This window comes from Pestalotiopsis fici (assembly GCF_000516985.1).
Source record: "Pestalotiopsis fici W106-1 unplaced genomic scaffold PFICI_Scf_1, whole genome shotgun sequence".
Taxonomy (NCBI): domain Eukaryota; kingdom Fungi; phylum Ascomycota; class Sordariomycetes; order Amphisphaeriales; family Sporocadaceae; genus Pestalotiopsis; species Pestalotiopsis fici.
This window is the reverse complement of record NW_006917091.1, coordinates 4,267,539-4,289,471: the sequence shown is the minus strand read 5'-3', so window position 1 is coordinate 4,289,471 and position 21,933 is coordinate 4,267,539. Positions and strand designations below refer to the sequence as shown.

At 36.6% G+C, this 21,933-nt stretch overlaps 5 protein-coding genes across 5 annotated transcripts; 3 read left to right on the top strand and 2 right to left on the bottom strand.

Annotated features, from left to right (window-relative positions):
• Positions 1 to 8,987: 8,987 nt before the first annotated feature.
• Positions 8,988 to 10,183, bottom strand: PFICI_01295 (uncharacterized protein; the record flags this gene model as incomplete). The annotated part of the gene is made up of 4 exons (XM_007829876.1): positions 8,988 to 9,229; positions 9,285 to 9,820; positions 9,878 to 9,969; positions 10,028 to 10,183. 4 exons carry the CDS (start codon positions 10,181 to 10,183, stop codon positions 8,988 to 8,990), a joined length of 1,026 nt encoding a protein of 341 aa, XP_007828067.1.
• An 881-nt stretch (positions 10,184 to 11,064) lies between these two features.
• PFICI_01294 (uncharacterized protein) lies at positions 11,065 to 11,910 on the top strand (the record flags this gene model as incomplete). Its single annotated transcript, XM_007829875.1, has 1 exon — positions 11,065 to 11,910. One exon carries the CDS (start codon positions 11,065 to 11,067, stop codon positions 11,908 to 11,910), a length of 846 nt encoding a protein of 281 aa, XP_007828066.1.
• Positions 11,911 to 14,432: 2,522 nt separating this feature from the next.
• PFICI_01293 (uncharacterized protein) lies at positions 14,433 to 15,626 on the top strand (the record flags this gene model as incomplete). Its single annotated transcript, XM_007829874.1, has 4 exons — positions 14,433 to 14,463; positions 14,521 to 14,706; positions 14,772 to 15,146; positions 15,202 to 15,626. 4 exons carry the CDS (start codon positions 14,433 to 14,435, stop codon positions 15,624 to 15,626), a joined length of 1,017 nt encoding a protein of 338 aa, XP_007828065.1.
• Positions 15,627 to 16,214: 588 nt separating this feature from the next.
• On the bottom strand, positions 16,215 to 17,766 carry PFICI_01292 (uncharacterized protein; the record flags this gene model as incomplete). The annotated part of the gene is made up of 4 exons (XM_007829873.1): positions 16,215 to 17,034; positions 17,111 to 17,297; positions 17,381 to 17,543; positions 17,605 to 17,766. The coding sequence occupies 4 exons, from the start codon at positions 17,764 to 17,766 to the stop codon at positions 16,215 to 16,217; spliced, it is 1,332 nt and encodes a 443-aa protein (XP_007828064.1).
• A 1,208-nt stretch (positions 17,767 to 18,974) lies between these two features.
• On the top strand, positions 18,975 to 21,417 carry PFICI_01291 (uncharacterized protein; the record flags this gene model as incomplete). Its single annotated transcript, XM_007829872.1, has 6 exons — positions 18,975 to 19,733; positions 19,789 to 19,846; positions 19,924 to 20,412; positions 20,513 to 20,748; positions 20,811 to 20,876; positions 20,941 to 21,417. The coding sequence occupies 6 exons, from the start codon at positions 18,975 to 18,977 to the stop codon at positions 21,415 to 21,417; spliced, it is 2,085 nt and encodes a 694-aa protein (XP_007828063.1).
• Positions 21,418 to 21,933: the final 516 nt, after the last annotated feature.

Sequence of the window (21,933 nt, the reverse complement as noted above, 5' to 3'; positions counted from 1 at the left end):
GATAAATTAAATATTAATATTTAAAAATTTATTTTTAAATATATTTTATTTTCCGTTATATAATTTTTTTTCGTTTATAATTATATTTTTTATATTAATTAATTTATTTTAATTAGGAATTTAAATTTTATAAATATTAAATAATTTATATCCGATTAGGTATCCTATTTATATTTTAGGTGCTAATCGCTATAAACGGCCGAATTTTTATTATATTATTAGCGTTATTATATACGCTTTATATTTGAATATTTTAAAATAAGTTTAATTAGGCTTATAGCTTAAATTTAGAATTTTTTTTATTTTCGTAATTATTTTATAAAATTTTATATATAATATACGCTATCGGAAATTATAATTCGGCGTGCGATTATATAAATATTATTAAATAGTGGATTATGGTTCCTATATACTAGGGTATATTTAAACACACGGATCAACCCTATAGTATTTAGATAAATATACGGAACCTTCCGGGGATTAGCCGGGGCCACCTAAATAAGCGTATATTTTATTAAAACTAAAAGGCGTAAAATATAAATTAATATATTATATAATTAATATTTATATTAAATTAATTTAAATTTTAATAGGAAAATATTATTTTAATTAATAATTAAAAGTTTTAATACTTTTGCCGAAGCTATGAAAATAATAATTACGAAAAAAGCCGGAATTAGCTTAACGGTATCGTTAAAAATAACCTCCGATTAAAATAATTAGGAATATACGTTTTAAATCTAGGTATAAATTGCCGGATTAACTAATTACTTTAAAAATAAAACGATTTTAATTAAAACCCTAATCGAACCGAATATAAAAAAAACTAAATATATAAAAACCGCGGCTATTACCTTCGAAATTATAAATATAAATAACGATCCGATTATATAAAATAAAAAGGACGGGGAATAAATAATTACGGATTTTATTAAAAAAGGTTAAAAGTTATTTAATTTTAATTATAATTATTATAAAATAAAAAAGGCTATATACGCTAAATAATATACGGCGATTAAGGAGATTACGAAATAAATAATTATAACGATTTTTCTAAATTTTTTTTTATATGCTATTTAATTAATAAGCCTTTATATAAATAATATAAAAATTTAAAGGCTCGCTATAGCAAATTAGCTATAAATAATAAAAAAAAAGCAAAAAAATAATATTTAAAAGCTTTTAAGCTTCCGAAAATATTAAAAAAAGCTATTAATTAGGTTAATAAATAAGAAATAATTATAGCGAAAGCTTAAATAAAGCAAATAATTAAAATATAAAATAATTCGGCTTAAGCTATAGATTTTTTAAATATAATTATTTTAATTATATTATAATAAGCCGCTTTTTATTAAATTTATAAAAAATAAAGCATTTTAAATAGGAATTTAAAATATTGGGTAATAAATAATAATTTCCGTAAAAGCTTAAATATTTAATAGCCGATTAGGCTAAAAATTAAAAAAGGCGTTTTCGTAATTTACGCTAATAAAATTAAAAAATAGCCTTAAAACGGATAAAATAAAAACGCTTACCTTATTAAAAATTAAATGCTTCCCCGATTAAATACGGCTAATTTATATAAAAAAAGGGGTAAACGAATTATTTATAATAAAAGGTAAAAAAATATTAAATGCCTTATTTACTATTTTTTTTACGCTTTTAATTTATATTTTTACGTATTCCTAAAAAAAGCCTATTTAAATTTCGTCCTTAAAAATAAAATATAAATATAAATAAATAAAGCTTTTAAAAAAAACCCTAATTTATAGGAATAAATTCGTAATATAAAAAAGATTAAAATTAGCCGAATTAATATATTACGAATAATTAAAAAAAAATCGCTCCCGATTAATATAAATTAATAAAACGGATAATTAATAATAAATATATAAAGCAATTTTATAATATTTATAAAAAATTATTTTTTACGTTATTTAGTTATTTTAAATTTAGCGATAACGATTTTAATTATAAATATAAAAAAAAGGCTTATTAATTATAGGCAAACTTTTAATTATAATTTTATTTAATTAAGCGACCGGAAATTATTTATTTACGGATATAGCATAATAACTATATAGCTCGGATTTAAAATATTATTATTAAATAATATAGCTTATTATCTTAGGTTATTAATTATATTAGTATTATTCCGTTAATTATAAGGATAAAGATATTATTAAAATAATAAAAATAACCTTATAATATTACGCAAAAAAAATAAATTTTTAATTAGTATATTTTAAAACCGATATAAATAAAACGTTTTTAAATATAGATTTTACGAATTATTTTTAGCGTTATTTGCTATTTACCGGAAAAAATATATAATATAAATAAAAAGGCCATTATTAACTAAAAAAATTATACGATAATATTATAAAATAAAATATTTAAGCCTAATAATTTTTAAATATTTTATTTATTTATTTTAAAAAGTAAAAATTAAAAAACTAATTATAATAAAATATAAAACCTGCGTATTTATAAAAATTACGCGCTAATTACGGTAAGCGCTATAGCTAATTAACGAAAATTATAGCGAACGATTAGCTATAAATTTTTATAATTATATTAAAAAAATTAAAAATTATGTATCCTAAATACTAATTATTTATCGGTAAACGGGATATATATAAGATTATTATTTTACGGAAAAAACTACGGTTATATTAATTAACGCTTTCCGATCGTTCCTAAATATAATAAAAACCTAATATAATATTAAAATTAAAATTATCGAATACGATAACAAAATTATAAAAATTAAATAAATAATAAAAAAATATTTTAAAAATAAATATATTAAATTCGAGCCTTTAATATTATATATATAAGCCTAAAATAAAGCTATTAAACGCTTAAAGGGTATAATTAAAAAAAAAAATGGGTAATGCGTATTAGCGCAAAATTCCTTTACTAACTTTAGCCCGAAATCGGCAAAACCGCGGTATATTTATATAATCGCACGCCGAATTATAATTTCCGATAACGTATATTATATATAAAATTTTATAAAATAATTGCAAAAGCAAAAAAAGTTTTAAATCTAAGCTATAAGCCTAATTAAACTTATTTTAAAATATTTAGATATAAAACGTACGCAATAACGCTAACGGCATAATAAAAATTCGGCCGTTTATAGCGATTAATATTTAAGGCATAAATAAGATATTTAATCGGATATAGGTTATTTAATATTTATAAAATTTAAATTCCTAATTAAAATAAATTAATTAATATAAAAAATATAATTATAAACGAAAAAGAATTATGCGACGGAAAATAGGATATATTTAAAAATAAGCTCTTAAATGCTAATATCTAGCTTATCGCCGATTTCGTAATTAACTACGTAATATTTAAAAATAAAATTTTATAAAAATTAAAAAGTAAAAATACCGCTATAAAAAATATTTTATTAAATAATAATTAAAACGATTAAAAGGAAAATAGTAACTAAAAAAATAAAAAAGCAGCGCTAAATAAAAGGGATAAATAATACCTTTTTATTACCGCGAAATTTACCTTTTAAATTTTATTATAAATACCTTTATTAGCTTTATTAATATATAATATAAAGGCGATTACGATTAAAAATACGGCGCTATTAAAAAAAAAACCTAAAATAATCCTATAGCAAACAGCTTTTTTAGCTAATTATAAAGCCGTTTTTAAAGCAAAATAAAGTAATAATTAAAACGATAAAGCGAAGCTAAAACGCTTTTTTTATTAAAAAATAAAAATTTATAAAGCGGAAATCTTAGCTTTCCCTAAATAATATTATAAATTGCATTATTATCCGTTTAGCAAATTATTTTTTTAAGCAAAAGCTAATTATTTATAAAATTATAAAAATATACGATTTTAAACCGAAATTAATAAAAAGAATCTACGAATAAAAAGCAAATAAATTTTTAATTATATATAGGTATACGTATATAAATTCGATAAATATAAAAAATTTTAAAAATATAAAGCAAAATTCGTCGTTTACAGTAATTAATAGGCGAAATCCTAAAACCAGGAAACCTATGCGACTATATTAGCTAAAAAATTATTTTGCACCTTAATCGCGATTATAATAAAATTCGATTTTAAATTAATATAATATAACGTAATAAACGCGTTTATATACGCTTTTATTAATTAAAATATATTTATAAAAATACCGGATAAATATCGAAAAAAAAAACGCTATATTATTATTAAATAAAATATTTTATAAATTACGGATATTACCGCTATTATAGCAAAAAAAATTTATAAAAACTTTAGCCGAAATCGGTTATATTTAAATATTATATAAGCCCTACGCATTTATTAAAAAAAAATATTAGTCTTTTTTTACGTTAATAATATAATTATCGCATATAGGAATAAAAATAAAAAAGCTATTAATTATTTAATATAATATTTTATAAAAAAATATAAAATTAGTAATAACGAGCTAATATAATGGTTTTTTAAAATAGAAATAATTAGAAATCGTATATTTAAAATAATCTAGCTCTCTTAAAAGGCTTATTTTAAAAAAATCGCTAAGCTTATAAATAAAAAAAAATTTATGCAACGCTAATAAACTGCAAAAAACTTATACCTCGATTAATTATAGCGTTTCCCCACGAAATATAAAAATATTAAAAAAAAATCGGATTATTATTATTCGCGGCTATATTTACGAAACTAAATATCGTATTCGTAATAGCTAAATTAGCTTAATTCCTTAATAATCTAAGCTAAATATATTAAAAAGCTGCTAATCGAGCTTTAATTTACCTAATTAATATTAAAAAATTTTCGTTTAAAATCGGAAAATCCTTTAATTTAATAATTACTAATAACGCATTATTTGCCGATAATAGCATTAATCGCAAAAATATTTAAATATTCGTTATAAAGCTATTCGGAAAATTAATTAATTAGCGATTAAATAAATAAAATATAATTACTACTTCTATTATAAAAGCTAAATTATTTGCTTTAGCGCAAGTTACTAAAAAAATATTATTCGTTAATTAATTATTAAAAAAACTATTAATATAACTAAATAATAGTATTATTATTATTAAGTATAATAATAAATAAATTATTAATTTAATTAACGCCAAAATCGCGTTATTAAAAATAAAGCTCCGTTATATAAATATCTATAATTATTAATTACGATAAAAAGCCTAAAAAAAAGGATTAGAGTTATTTATAAATTTTTAAATAAAATAATAATAAATAAATTAACGAAAAGCTTATTAATAGGTAAATAGCAGAATTTTTTGCAATAAATAGGATTTAACGTTACTTATCGTAATTAAAACGAATAACCCTAAAAAAAGCTATATTTTGCTAATTAGCAATTTTAATTTAAATATAGCTAAATTTACGATAAATCGTAGATTTAAAGGGGTATATTAAATAATAAATTATGGTTCCTATATATTAGGGTATGCTTAAGTATACGGATTAACTTTATAGTATTTAAATAAATATACGGGACCTCCCGGGGATTAGCCGGGGCTACCCAAATAAGCGTATACCTTATTAAAATTAAAAGGCGTAGAATATAAATTAATATATTATATAATTGACACCTATACCAGACCAGTTTAAACTCCAATAGGAAAGCACCACTTTAATTAATAAATATATTGCGGTTTTGCCGATTTCGGGCTAAAATTAATAAAAGAGTTTTGCGTTAATACGTATTACTTATTTTTTTTTTAATTATACCTTTTAAGCGTTTAATAGCTTTATTTTAGGTTTATATATATAATATTAAAGGCTTGAATTTAATATATTTATTTTCGAAATATTTTTTTATTATTTATTTAATTTTTATAATTTTATTATTATATTTAATAATTTTAATTTTAATATTATATTAGGTTTTTATTATGCTTAAAAACGATCGGAAAGCGTTAATTAATATAATTGTAATTTTTTTTATAAAATAATAATTTTATATATATCCCGTTTACCGATAAATAATTAATATTTAAAATATATAATTTTCGATTTTTTTAGTATAATTATAAAAATTTATAGCTAATCGTTTGCTATAATTTTCGTTAATTAGCCGTAGCGTTTGCCGTAATTAACGCGTAATTTTTATAAATACGCAAATTTTATATTTTATTATAATTAGTTTTTTAATTTTTATTTTTTAAAATAAATAAATAAAATATTCGAAAATTACCGGGCCTAAATATTTTATTTTATAATATTATTATATAGCTTTTTTAATTAATAATGGCTTTTTTATTTATATTATATATTTTTTCCGGTAAATAGCAAATAACGCTAAAAATAATTTATAAGGTTTATATTCGAAAACGTATTATTTATATCGGTTTTAAAATATATTAATTAAAAATTTATTTTTTTTGCGTAATATTATAAAATCGTTTTTATTATTTTAATAATATTTTTATTTTTATAATTAATAAAATAATATTAATATAATTAGCAATTTAGGATAATAGGCTATATTATTTAATAATAATATTTTAAATCCGAATTATATAATTATTATGCCGTATTCGTAAATAAATAATTTTCGGTCGCCTAATTAGATAAAATTATAATTAAGAATTTGCCTATAATTAATAAGCTTTTTTTTTATATTTATAATTAAAATCGTTATCGCTAGATTTAAAATAATTAAATAGCGCAAAAAATAGTTTTTTATAAATATTATAAAATTATTTTATATATTTGCTATTAGTTATCCGTTTTATTAATTTATATTAATCGGAAGTAATTTTTTTTTAATTATTCGTAATATATTAGTTCGGCTAGTTTTAATCCTTTTTATATTACGAACCTATTTTTATAAATTAGGGTTTTTTTTAAAGGTTTTATTTATTTATATTTGCATTTTATTTTTAAGGACGAAACTTAAATAGATTTTTTTTTAAAAATATATAAAAATATAAATTAAAAACGTAAAAAAAATAGCAAATAGGATATTTAATATTTTTTTGCTTTTTATTATAAATAATTTGTTTATTTTTTTTTTTACGTAAATTAGCCGTATTTAATCGGGGAAATATTTAATTTTTAATAGGGTAAACGTTTTTATTTTATTTATTTTAAAGCTATTTTTTAGCTTTATTAGCGTAAATTATAAAAGCGCTTTTTTAATTTTTAATTTAATCGGCTATTAAATGCTTAAGCTTTTACGGAAATTATTGCTTATTACCTAATATTTTAAATTTTTATTTAAAATATTTTATTTTTATAAATTTAATAAAAGGCGGCCTATTATAATATAATTAAAATAATTATATTTAAAAAATTTATAGCCTAAACCGAATTATTTTATATTTTAATTATTTGCTTTATTTAAGCTTTCGCTATAATTATTTTTTATTTATTAACCTAATTAGCAGCTTTTTTTAATATTTTCGGAGGCTTAAAAGCTTTTAAATATTATTTTTTTGCTTTTTTTTATTATTTATAGCTAATTTGCTATAATAAGCTTTTAAATTCTCGTATTATTTATATAAAAATTCGTTAATTAAATAATATATAAAAAAAAAATTTAAAAAAAATCGTAATAATTATTTATTTCGTAATTTTTTTAATCGCCGTATATTATTTAGCGTATATAGCCTTTTTTATTTTATAATAATTATAATCGAAATTAAACGATTTTTAATTTTTTTTAATAAAATCCGTTATCGTTTATTTTTTATTTTTTTTATTTTAAATACTCGGATCGTCGCTTTTATTTATAATTTTAAAAGTCGCTATCGCGGTTTTTATATATTTAGTTTTTTTTATATCCGGTTTGATTAGGGTTTTAATTAAAATCGTTTTATTTTTAAAATAATTAATTAATCCGGTAATTTATACCTAAATTTAAAATATATATTCCTAATTATTTTAATCGGAGGTTATTTTTAACGATACCGTTAAACCGATTCCGGCTTTTTTCGTAATTATTATTTTTATAATTTCGGCAAAAATATTAAAATTTTTAATTATTAATTAAAATAATATTTTCCTATTAAAATTTAAATTAATTTAATATAAATATTAATTATATAATATATTAATTTATATTTTGCGCTTTTTAATTTTAATAAAATATACGCTTATTTAGGTGGCCCCGGCTAATCCCCGGGAAGTCCCGTATATCTATTTAAATACTATAGGGTTGACCCGTGTGCTTAAGCACACCCCAGTGTATAGGAACTATAATCCACTATCTGACACTTATTAATAGGTGGCAGGGATGGCTGGGTCTTTGGCTAGGGTCTGGTTATTGCCCCGCAGCGTGCCTCCTTAAGCGCCAACACATTTGTTTGTCTTCCTGCAAGGGTGCATGTTCGTAACAATAAAGTAGAGTGCGTTATGCTGGAGAATCTTTAGTCCATCCAGCAGCTCGGCGAATAAGTGGAAACGAGGCTAAGTCGCAGGTCCTCGCTTATCCGTTGCAATTACCAAGGTGCCTTTATGCTTTAATGATTAGTTATGTTTGCTGAGACCGAAGACGCTTGCAAATAAGCTTTTAAGTTGAGCCGCGCGATAGATTTAAGGAATAAAAACATATGTTGTTATGCTTATGGAAGATATACACCCGTTGTTGGCATAGCGCCACGTTCGTAACAATAGAGATTTGGGTAATAAGGTGACTGTAGGCCCAAAGGCAATTCAAGGACGTCCAAGAAACGATGCCTAGTATGCCTTAGCTATTTTGTTTATACAAGTGGAAGTTCACCTAATAGGAGATGGAGTACAAACAAGTCCCCCTTGGATAAGCAAGTCATCTCTTGTATTAGTCGTAAGCAGAGGATCATGGCAGAAGTTCGGGCTATACAGTAACGCAGTACATTGGTCGGAATGACAAAGACGGACTTAGATTTGAAATCACTTCAAGAGCTTGGACTTGGCCAAAGCTACGGAATAGACAACAGAATTGGGACCACCCCGTCTGGTGCATAAATCAGCGACCACCAACTCGCTGCATTCCTTACATCATGTTATATAGTGATGGGAGTGTCGGTTGGTCGGATATGCGACTGCAGCAAGCCCGAATTTGCCACATTCAAGCTCCGAACTGCTTCGATGGCCTTGGGATCTATATCTGCTAACGCCCGTTGTCCCAACTTGTCTTCCAATCCTCCGTAAGTCAGCCACTGGCGAACCTTATAATACTCCCTGTAGGTGATGATGTCCGATGCACTGTCCGATACAGTGCAACCAGGAGTTGACAATGTGGCATCTAAATCATCTTGTCAGACATCAGTGAACAACAAAAACTGATGAGTTTCTCGTACCGAAGTTGGGGTTGGTAAAATATGCGATACTGTATCGATCCTTATCTACAGGCAGGTTCTGCCAAGTGATCCGATGCATGGTAGATTTGAGAGCCTGGTCGGTCCATAGCGATAAAGCATCTCCAATGTTGACCACGATGCCGCCAGGGACTATGGGTACTTCACACCATTCGTTGTTCGGATCGCGGATCTCAAGACCGCCTTGATTCGTGAATACGAACGTGATGCTGCCCCAGTCCGTGTGCTCTGATAGACGAGGTACGGTCTGTCCCTCGCTCATCTTCATCTTTGGATATTTGATCAATTTCAAGTTGTTTCCTGGATCTTTGTGGTCGTGAGACTTCTGAAAATAGTCACGAGGTAGACCAAGCTGTATCGCGAAACAGGACATGATATCAATGCTTAGCTTGTAGCAATCGGCCTTGAAGGCTTCGATGGCTGTGCGCTTTGGTAAGTCCCACCAGATGGGTAAGTGATCGGTCTCCAGAATGGCACCTGGAGTGCAACCAAAGGTCATGCCCTCGGAAGCGGCAAACCTGCATCTCATCAGCCACGTTCCTCGAGAAGTAGGGTTATATAACGAACGAACGTACGTTGTCTTAGCCTTTCCATCGTATCCCACAGCCTTGTCATTTACTGTTTTTTCTGCCTTGACCTCGAGAGGCAGATCGAAGAATTTCTTCGACTTGAATGATTTATGTTAGCCTCTCTGCACAAGCATAGCACTAGTGACAGCTGCTCACCAGGTCAAAGATCTCGTCAACAGTCTTGATGTCATGACCAGAGAGGATGAAGAAACCCCACTCTTTACTGGCGTGGTATATCGCTTCGGACAAGTGTTCGAAGTCCGTTTCGAACTTGGAGATGTCGATAATGGGGAACTCTTTGTGGTAATTCATGATACGATGGCTTTGAAAATAGACTAGGCGCGTGTTTGTATGGAGAATCAACGTCACGTCAGTTGTGTAGGCTGGAACCAAACTCTTATACGCGGGTTATGTCGATCTTTCCCTAACTACTTGATCTAATGCTACAAGCTCGGCCGCGGTGTTCCTATGGACCATACGACCCGCGGACGGTCAGACTTTGCGAGAGGTCAAAGGCAAGGGCGACTGCCACATGAGGTACGCTTATCTGCACTTCAAGCAACTTATCCAATACGTCATCGCTTGAAATGCCACACTGCTCCATTTTAGTGCTTCCAATATGTACGAATCAAGCTTTCGGCCGACAAAAGCGAATTTCCTTGGTGATAAATGTTTCCAGTTGCTGGCCGCTTGATAGGATAAAGGCCCACTGCACCTTGTTTGCCGAAAAGAGTCTAGACAATTCTAGTACGACTCCACCTATCTTCTCTCGTTGGAGTAAACTAGACTAAGTAGCTTAGTTAATACAAAGATACAGTACTCACATAACCTTTGAATTGTCACCATAAATTTCCGTAAACCTGTTATCAAATGGCAGCTAGTAGGGGCTCGTACCTGTAGCAATTTCCGTGGGTCCTTGAGTCCAACATGCAGGTTAGATCCGCGGCACTGCTAGCTGTTGTTATCTTCGGCCGCCACTGATGGTCATCACTATCTCCTAGGTGGATCCAAGAGATAACTGTTTCCGAATGATCCGCACCCACGGGATGTGGTGCTAGAATTTAAGCAGCCATGCGCCTCAACTTATCATATGACGATCCAACACGGGTAGTTTCACCGTTTGCCCTATCGCTTCCGCGCTGATCACGACCTGCGCCTCGAATACAGTATCGAGCCCTGACCTTGTTCTCACCATGACCCCCCAAGTTCAGGATATCAGGTTGCGGCGGGAATCCCGTTTTCTCCAAATCGGAGAGTATAAGATATTCGTCGAGATTGACGGTTCTGGTCCATATATATTGATGACGCACGGACTCGGATCAAACACCAACGCTTTCCAACCGCTTACCGACATTTTCTCAAAGCAGTACACCGTAGTGCGAATCGACTGGCCAGGACATGGCCATAGTAGTCTCCACAGAAATGGTATAAAATTCTCTGTTCCCGATCTTGTGTACATCATTCAGATGGTGGTGCAGAAACTGCATATACCGAGCGTGGTGCTTGTAGGGCACAGTGCAGGTGGTGTTGCCAGCATGATCGCCGCGGCGGAGTATCCTGAGATGGTCCGAGGTCTGGCAGTCTTGGGAGCTGGCAGGACCAGGGCAAATCAACCAGCATCGAAGTCTTTCACTTTGAGCCTGGCGCGCCAGGCAAGAGACGTGGGAACGGCAACCACCGTGGACGACATGGTGGCTTATAATATACCTTCACGCGATTCGCCCCTCGCCCGAGCATTATTGAGAACGGTTACGGCCAGTACCAGCGCGGAAGGCTACGCTCAAATGTGCGAGGCACTATGTGCTGACTCGCACATCGATCCCGATTACTCGAAAATCATCTGTCCAACCTGCATCATTGGAGGCGCCGCAGACCCTATATCCCCTGTTTCGGTGACGGATGAGTTGGTTGGCCTTATCGCAACTAGTGGTAGGGCACCGAAAAGATTTGTCCTGGAAACTGGGCATATGATGATCTTTGAGGATATCAACGAAACCGCGAACGCTATACGGACCTTGCTGAACGATGTCACATTTTGAGACTTGGAGGGCAGCTCACGGGGCATGTGGATGACTCTTGGTGGAAGGAAGATAGCATGACGAAAAGAAAAGCCTAATCCGAACTCGAGCTACATTCACTCATCCACCCGTGAGGCTGATCGCCCGAAGCTACCTCGCATCACCAGCATATTATAGTAACTCATTTATATGAATATGTTCACCAAGAGTATATACCATCAGTTGCCCTTAAAGGACATAGGTCGGGCGCAATTAATTGTGTGTGAATATATATTTGTGTCTGCCTCCAACCCTCCCCCTCTTCAGCCTTCTCTCTCCCTCTCTCTCTGTGTGTGTATGTCTGTGTATGTCTGTGTATGTTTACATAAAAAAATCGAATGGTGGACCAAAAACCCGCAGGCCTAAGGTTAATGAAGCGGACGCAAATTGTGGGGTTAATGGTCTCTGCGTCTTTGAGCCAGGTAAAAATAGTAACGACTATAAGGATTTGAAAGATACGGGACTTAGGAGAATATTCCGATATGCTAATGCAACGCTTTTCTTCGGTTCCATAAATATGATTTGCCGCACTGGGTAGGCATCCCCTGTCATGGCTTGGATACCGAGGGACAATCACTGGTGTGCCGGGATTTATTCACTTAAGTATCATGGGCTTTCCGCTTGACACTTGGGATCCAAGTTTCAGCTTTGTACTTTCATTACCCCTACATATACAATACCATATCGTACCTGACTATCTATTGATCCGGCCCGCGTGACATCCCCGCAGTGTGTCCTTTTTCCTTTTTTAAGCACTACCCCTTTTTTTTTTTTTTTTTTTGGCAAAGGTGCATGTTTGTAATATTCTTGTTATATCGTTTTTAAAGCTTTTTCACAGGCTTTATTGTTACGAACATACAAACACGTACCCTTGCAGAAGGATTAACGGAAGAAGGAAAGTCACGAAGGCGCAAGAACCAGACCAACAGAAAAGCCAGGAGCCCCGCGGTTGTGTCAGCACCCCGCCATAAGTGTCAACGGTTGTTGACGGATTATGGTCTTGGCAACAAGAGCCACCACTTATGGATCATGACTGGATTATGGTGCGCCAAGCATAAGCCTTATGCTTAAAACTATAAGCTATTAGGATTATCGAGTATGATCCATCCCATTAGTAAGGGAATGAATAGATATATCAAGGAAAGGTTTCCTATATTATATAGACAGTTATTATTTTAGTGATTATGTCACGGGGTGCGGGCGGGCAGTATAGGCTTGTGCCGTATAGCAGTATATTCACTACAGTCTGACAGGTCTACAGGTAACGGCTCATCGTTATAGTAGGTTAATTGATAGGACGTAGCTCGAAGAGCTACAATTCAGGTTCCGACAGGTCGGTGAAGATATTTGCAGTTGCGGGATCCACCCGGGCCGCCCACAGCTGGCGCCCGGGTCCCTTCGCTAGCTGCCCAGCGGCAGCGCGCCCAGCGCCGTGACAACTGTACTGAGCAAAGAGTAACTAAAGTAGTCTTAAACTGAATCACAAGTATAGTCGTTAAAGCGTATTAAATGCTTTACCTATGGGTAAGATAGATGCTTAAATTGATCACTAAAGTAATGACTATCTATGTAACCGTAAGAAATCCGTCCCTAACATATCCATTTATTCCCTCACTGATATTTGCTTGGATCGTACCAATATGTATGATCCTCATTGTCCTGGATCGTCATGATCCAGACGATCCTTTGTTCTGGAGCGCTGCCAAGGACGCGATCCTGTCAACACTTATTGACAACTGGCAATGGTGACTGTCCCTGGGGTCTGGGTCCGTGGTCCCTGCTCCGCAGTGTGTCTTTCTTAAGCGCCAACCTGGTATAATAATACTAGTTAACAATTAAGAGTTTTATTCGCTCGCAAAGGCCACCCGTGCATTAACCAGTGGGTTAGCGACCTATACACTTCCGCGATAACCTCGTAGCACAACTGATAATGCACCGAATAAAAAGAGGTTCCGGGTTCGATCCCTAGCTACGTCGTCCAGCAAAAAGGACGTAACGGAGCTAAAAAGCCTATTAAAATACTGGATATCCAGCTCGCCCGTAAAGAATTACGCCCAAGCTAAGGGGGTGTGTCAGATAATACCTGTTAAGTTCCTAATCCATAGGGACATGTCTCTTTTGGTTCTGTCGGACAATAGTACTATTCAACACTTATCTTTTGTTCGGCCGGCTTGGTTCTCGACCATGGACGATCATTGGCGCTTCGAGTCTTATCGGCCGCGGATCTCAGCGATAAGCGCTTCGGGCGATGTTTGTCGGATAAAACATTTCGGCCGGATTCGGGAACAAGCTCCTCCAAAAGAGAAGCAAATAAACAGTCCTCCTGTCAAGTCATCCAGTATTAAGCGCCAGTCATAAATAGAGCAGGTATTGCTCATCTCCGGAAAGGGGAACAATACTTCAATACTTGACTTTTTGCCGCGGCCCAGCAAAGAATATAACACCAGCAACAGCAGGCAGTACGCTAAGCACCAATTCAACCTTATCTAGTGCACTTCGCGACCATGGGCTCTATCCCCACTATCGATTTCCAGGGTAGGTCTTGAACGTTCTCCCTAGGCACACAAGGAAATTATGCTCATCTCATGGCAGCATGGTTCGGCCAAGATGAGGACGCGAAGGCACAACTCATCGAACAGCTACGAAGCGCATGCGAGACCCATGGCTTCTTCGCCCTGATCAACCACGGAATTCCACAATCACTTCTCGACTCCATGTTGGAACAGAGTGCAGACTTCTTCTCACTCCCTATCGAGAAAAAAGAGCAATACAATAAAGGTAATGGACACGTGCTTTGCTATGGTCACAATAATTGTATCTAATGTTTTTCGATCCAATCATAGACTTGGGAGGCTACAACCGAGGGTACGAGAGGCTTCGTGCCCAGAACTTCGAGAAGCGAACCGATGGTGACTTAAAGGAGGGCTACTATTTGGGCATTGACCTTCCTGAATCCCACCCTGCTGTGGTATCAAAGAAGTTTAACCTCGGCCCAAATAAGTACCCCGACGCAGTCAGCGACCCGACCAAGTTCAAGGAAATCATCGACAGTTATACTGATTCAGCAATCAAACTGGCTGAGAACCTTGTTCGTGCTCTCTGCAGAACACTAGATATCACAGACGACTGGGTGTCGGGATTTGTCGACGTACCTATCGCCGTTCTGCGCTTGCTTCACTATCCTCCACAGGCGCCGGATGCATCTGAATTGGAACGAGGTAACTGCGGTAATCAAAACCCGACGTTCAGTAGCTGGACTAACATTGACTATAGGCATCGGAGCTCACACCGACTTTGGTGCTGTGACCATCTTGCTTCAGGATATGATCGGCGGGCTTCAAGTTTGGGATCGTGCCGACAACAGGTGGGCTGACGTGACACCCCAGCGCGGTGCACTGGTTGTCAATCTTGGAAATCTCATGATGCGATGGACTAACGACCGCTACATTTCGAACTTACACCGCGTGATTAACAAATCGGGCAAGGAACGTTACAGCATTCCATTTTTCTTCTCCGGGAACCCTGACTTCTTAGTTGAATGCTTCTCCAAGTGTTTGGGCCAGAATGCCGTCGCAAAATATCCTTCAGTCACGGTTGGGGAATGGATTTCGGGGAGATATGCGGACACCTATGGCACATCAAAAGAAAAGGCCGTGGGCGAGCTCTCTGTTGCGGAAGCCAATGCAGGTATTGTGTAGAGTTGTTTCAAAACAAATGGATATCATAGATTGAAAAAACAGAAGACAGAACAAGTTCGTGTTAGCCTATTGATCAGAACGTGGGCTTACTGTAGTATGTCTGATTCGTGCTGCTGGGGAGCAAGCTACAAAGCAGCAGGGCGCTCGCTCAGCCTCCAAAGGCAACATCCATTGAAGCTTGAAATTCTGCCACAAAGCGTTCGCCAGGGCGAGACAGATGCAAGAACAGATTACCAAACGGTGCGTGTTCATTCAATAAAGACTGCTCTTGCGTTTGTCTCCTGTTTCAGCGGCGATAGACATGTGTTTATATTTATAGCAGATTGGTAAGGAACCTGTGGACTTTGGGGATTGTACTGTACCACAATGCCGAGAGAACCGACATTGCACCTAGTATTTGTATCATCATGAACTCCAACTTACAGGCTGTGGATGTAATATACACCAAAATCATAAAACGAAAAGCTTAGTAGGCACTACGTGAAACTCTACATCTAATTTGCATATCGTGTCATGCTATAAGGAGAACTCACTAGTTACAAGCTGTCTATATCGAACCCATCAGAGCCTAAAGCTAGACCATTCGAATCAGATATGAGACGTAGTTTCTTGCTTTTCCGACTTGCCCCTCATACCTACTGACGAGCCCATTCCCTCACCAACATCTTCGCCCATACTTGGTATAATTACTGCGGAAATCGTCTTTGAAACCAAAGTTTCCCTAGCCGGCCAAAATTTCCACAGCATCCAGTAGAGTAACAATGGTCCTAAAGTGTTTATGAACCAGTTCAGCTCATACAAGTGCAAAAGACCATCCGGTATGGTGGCGGAAGGGCTGATCTGGTTGATCAACCCAGGCAGTGATAACGCCATGAAGCAAAGCTGAGTTGTTGCCGCCCTCCAGTTGAAACCGCCGAAGTAACGATAGCGTGCGTGCGGGTCGTACAGCGCTGGTATGTCCAGTTTCCTCCGGCGTACCAACCAATAGTCGGAAATCATGATGCTCACGATTCCACATACAACACAACCGTACCCGTTCATGAACTGAAGGAATTCGGCTGCACTATTGACTAGCATCCAAGGCACGACAGCCCACGAACCGACGAGGAGACAGAGAATCGTCCCCCGCCGCACATTGATCCACATGGGGAAGACATTCATGAGATCATGACCAAAAGGTACAGCATTGGCCGAGATATTGCATGAGATCTGCGCGAGAATCCAGAGGCACCCGCATAGGAATGCGAGAAATCGACCGCCAGATCCTGTCCATAGTGGCAAAATTTCAACAGGACTCCAGATGTCGGCCCCATATAAGACACGACTAGCACCCACAGTTGCTATACCCAAGACTGCATAAACTGTCTTGATTATCGGGATCGTCGGAATTTGTGAATATGGAGCATATCTAGGTAGTGAAAGAAAAAGAGTCTTAGCATGATTATCAGTTGCAACCAAATCCTCGCCGTAATGAAAGTACCTACCTTGTCTTACTGAAACGGGCGAAATCCGACATGTTAATTGCCGAGCTCAGCCATGAATTTGTCGTCGCACTAAATGTCGATAGCCACAGCCATGTGCGAGTGGCGCCAGAAACGCTTGCAGGCTGATTGAAGATTCCTTGCAAGTCTCCGGCTTTGGCGCAAATCCAGACAACCATGCTAATCGAGACTGGGATCAGGAGGATCGCCTTCCAGCGGAACAATTTTCTTCAGACGGGTCAGTAGCTGCTCAAGTCGTCATCACGTGGAAACAAAGAACCGATACTGACCTGAGCCTTGTCATAGGAATGAAAAAGAAAGGTAGTTGTATCAAGAAGAAGACTAAATAAGAAGTCATTTGTAGCGATGTAATTCGAGCATTTGTAGGAAGTTGGTTCTCGATCAATTTGTATTCGGGCCACAAGGCAGCGATTGTCTGTAAGCAGGTTTTAGCAATTATAGATCAAAGTAAAGCAGTTCTGATAGGAGATACCGACCTCTGTCACAGCAAAAGAGCCCACCCAGCAGTTGACAGCAAACCAGACAATGGACAAGACACCACGGGAGACCACGCAAGAATAGCCAAGATAAAAGCCATAGCTTGAGCGAATCGCGATGGGGAAGGGGATATGGTGGTCACTACCGGGTGCACCATTCATTGCTGCATTGCCAATCGCGGTCACCACAAAGTTCAATTCTCCGTTCGTATTGGGACGCTGTGCGACATACCTGTGGGTATGCTATTCAGGACTCCAGAAAGGAGGGTGATGATAATTGCATCTACTGTGCTCAGTCCGACCAACAACGCCGACGAAGCAATCTGCCAGCTTGTGACATTGATCAGATCTGACATCCAGTAGGTAGCAAAGTCCCAGCCCGTCCATGTCTGCAACCCTTCCGGTGCTGGGTCCTGATCTACACAAGGTAAGTGATTGGTTCAACTAAGCAGAGATACATAGGAAACTTGATGTGTATGAATTTTGATACCTTTATTTGATGCAATACCTGCCGGTGCTAGAGTTGAGTGCTCCACCGAGAGTTTCCATGCTTGGGGTTTTGTTAGGGTGGAAATGACTCTTTTACGCCTTTCCGTAAAGGATTGCGGATGCAACATGGCGACCAGGGGCTGTCTAAGGCAAGTCTGATGAAATTGACGGGCTCAAGAATGCGTCAAAACGCAAGTTCAAAATATAGAATTAGTCTTATTTATTATCATTTCAGGAGATACCTAATGGCATTTATGTGTAAATAAGCCGGTTTCTGCTGCAAAGAGTATCGCATCAAAAACTGTGTTGAATACCACACCGACGCCTTATCAGGAACCTAGCCGATGAATATCTTGAATGCCAAGGCTCTTCCGTAACCAGTTCGGGTGGAAGTTAAGACGATCAAGCTAGCATGGATGATGATAATCCGAGGTCGTCGAATTACAACATACAGATTACAAGAGATGCCGCCTATCATGGCTCTAATGTCCGCGGCCGAGATAACAACAGACGCTCGCGGGCGGCCCACAGAACAAGACGACGCACGGTAATTTCTGTTGGCATGCTTTATCTCCCTAGCTTCAAGTTATGTTCACCCGAGGAGATTCGATTAACCAGACTAATTTATCTGATATGTAATGCGTGCTCCAGACCTCTGGTGCAGGCCGGTCCCGCCCGACAGGCTAGTAACAAACATCCTCGGAAGACAGATAGTCCGATGCTCGGGCCGGCACGAATGATGTATCACCCTCTCCGCCGAGCGCCCCCGCATTACAAAGTGAAAATGAATCATCCAGCAACTCACGATTAGCATCTGTGCGGACCGGACTGGCCGTTTCAGACACTCAATCGTGTCTTCTTACCTAGAGCTTTAGCCACTGATGGCCAGCGCTATTAAGAAAAGTGGTCTACGACAACGGAAAAGCCAACGACAGATCCTCACATGCACAGAATGTGCCCGGAGGAAACAAAGATGTTCTAAGAATGTTCCATGCACTTCGTGTGTGGACCGCGGCATTGCGGATGCATGTTGTCGCGAAGAATCAGGTCCTGCTCGCGGTCTGCCTGGTTCGTCCTTGGAGCCCCGACTGACCACGGCCGAGACGACTCAGTTCCCGAGGGTTGTACCCGGAGCCGCCATTCCAACAGAGACGGATCCCCGAAACCAAGTACAGTCTGCATCTTTACACCACAATACTCGTCAATCTTCCGCTGCCAGCCTTGACGGCAGCAGTGAGCACTTTACTAGCCTGTCTGCAAGTGAAGCCAATGTTGGCAGTGCAGATGGCCAGGCTGCAGCAAGCGACAGAGCAGACGGAAGCGGTATCATGAACGAGACTGTTGTTACTTTGGAGTTCCTTACTCATGGCCGGCAGAACATTCTAAACTCAAACTCTAATTATGAGTTGTCAGATGATTTGTCAGACGAAAATGAGTACCAACCATCCAGTGAAGGGCCGATAGCCTGGGATACGATCCTCTCTCCCGAGGAAGTACGCAGCCTGCTGTTGTTCCATCAGGAAAACCTGGCATGGATGCACAATGTTGTGCATATGCCATCGTTTATATCTGAATTTGAGATGAGCCTCACACGACCGGCTAATGCCTGTTGGAGGGCATTGTATTATGCAATCCTTAGTGTTAGTATCATACACCCGTCTGTTTGTATCCGGCCTTCTCACATGTAGTATGCAGACAACTTTCTATCATGCAAGCGAGGCTCAATTGGCAGAACTTGGCATTGAATGCACTGGTACGTTTACCTATCTGCGCACGGAGCTTTTGAATATAGCGTCAGTGACCAATGCTAATCATTTAAACATTGTACAGAAACTTTGCAAGCCGGCAGAGTCCTTCATGACAAAAGTATGCAATGTCTATACGAGGGGAATTTCACTTCTAAGCATAACATCTTCTCCGCGCAGGCCATCTGTGTCCTTTTGCAGATATCCCACAACATTGACCAGTCCGATATGATTTCTGTGCTTGTGGCTGCAGCAATCAAGATCTGCCAATGCCTTAACATGCATCGCCTTGGACCGGATCGGGAAGACCTCACTCTTCAAATGACCTTAGATGCTGCGAGTCGATACTTGATTAAAAGAGAGGTCAAGAAACGAGTGTGGTGGTTTCTTATCAGACAGGACTGGCTGCAGATACCGTTCCAAAACACATACCTCGTGCATGCATCGCAATTCAACAGTCCCATGCCTATTAACTGCTTTGATGAACCAGAGCTTATGATCAGAGATGGAAAGGTCGTGTCACAACCCGATGACGTGTATACACAAAATAGCTACTCCAGCCCAATCAACCACAGTAAGTCCACCGTTATCATAAACGCTTTGATTTTGCAGTTCCCAGATCAGTTTGTGAATAACGACGAAAACACGCCAAAGTAGCCACTAATGCGTCACAGTTGCTGTCATTATTTGGAAACACCAGGATCGTATGTGTCAAGTTGGGCATCCCAGTAAAAGCCCCGATAACATATTGAAACTATATGACCAGGTCATTTGGGCAGACCAGGGCCTTAAGCGTGTACTTAGAGAACTTCCCGACTTCTTGAACCCATTGTCGACCCACAGCAATGATCTCTTACCGCCGTTGATAAAGCAACAGGCACATGTTGGGCTGCTATCAATGGCGCACAAGGTACGGCACCCACAGAGTGGGTCCAGTATCTACGGGAACGATATGCTGACTGAAAAGCCCAGGTTCTTTCAGTACATCGGCACTTTCAGCTCGAGAGCTTCAGGGATCGACGTTTTGCTTTTACACAGGTAAGACTTTGTTCATCTAACGGCTATTTTCTTCCCTATAATTAATGACTCGAGAGCCGAAAAGTTATCCTGCCTGAGTATCGCCGAGCAGAGCATATTGAACGTGAAGTCCTGGACGGACAGTCCATCAGCCAATATCACCCGCAGAATGTGGACAGTCATTACTCATTTGACAACGTGTTGCGTTATCCTGATCTTTGCGTCGATTTTTCGTGACGAAAACGCGCTATTGTACGACGGCGATAAAATGCGTTGTCTTGCGGAGGCTGGACGTCGCTGCATTGGTCTTGCTATATCGGCAAGCTCCATTGCTAGAAGAAGCGCGCGCATGCTCGATGCGCTGCTTGATTTGGATAAGAAAGTGAGGTGCTCCTCAGATATACGATACTTCAACGTGGAAGATATCATCCGACGGGTGACTAGTGATACGGAAGGTCAATCTGCTATAGTCACAGAACTGACCTCGTATGCATTGCCTTGGGACATAGCATCTTGGGATAACATGTTTGGTGGGGACGAGTCCTGTATGACTTTTAGCTAGATATAGTAAAGTACTATTAACATGCTGGCATGCCTTTGCAGATTATGATCCGACCTGAAGTGAAATTTCAGTCTAGTTCGTGTACTTAACCATGCTGAGCCAGAGTAATGGCCTTTCGCAATTGAAGGCTCCTAAGGAAGCGAATCAAGCGTCGCTGTCTGATCAAAAACAATCGACTCACCTTCGCGTTCCGGACATGTCTTCAACTTGGGGAAAAAGAAAAAAAAAAAAAAAAAGTGCGTTCAGATTGCAAATGTCTGGTCGATACTAGTGAGCGCAGTGACATTTTAGTCGAGCTGCCAATGCCTCGTGTGAGATTTTCTTCCACAAAACTTGTTGATCTCGACGACCATAGTAGAATGAGTTATCAAAGTAATCATGATCGTACACATCGAAGACAAAGAGATCAGAGCATATTATATAGCTTTGAGCCATACATGGGCACCAAAGAGTACTTGACATTGGATATGGCTGCCCTGAAAAGTCCATCCGCACCCAGAGTGTCCCTTGCGGCCA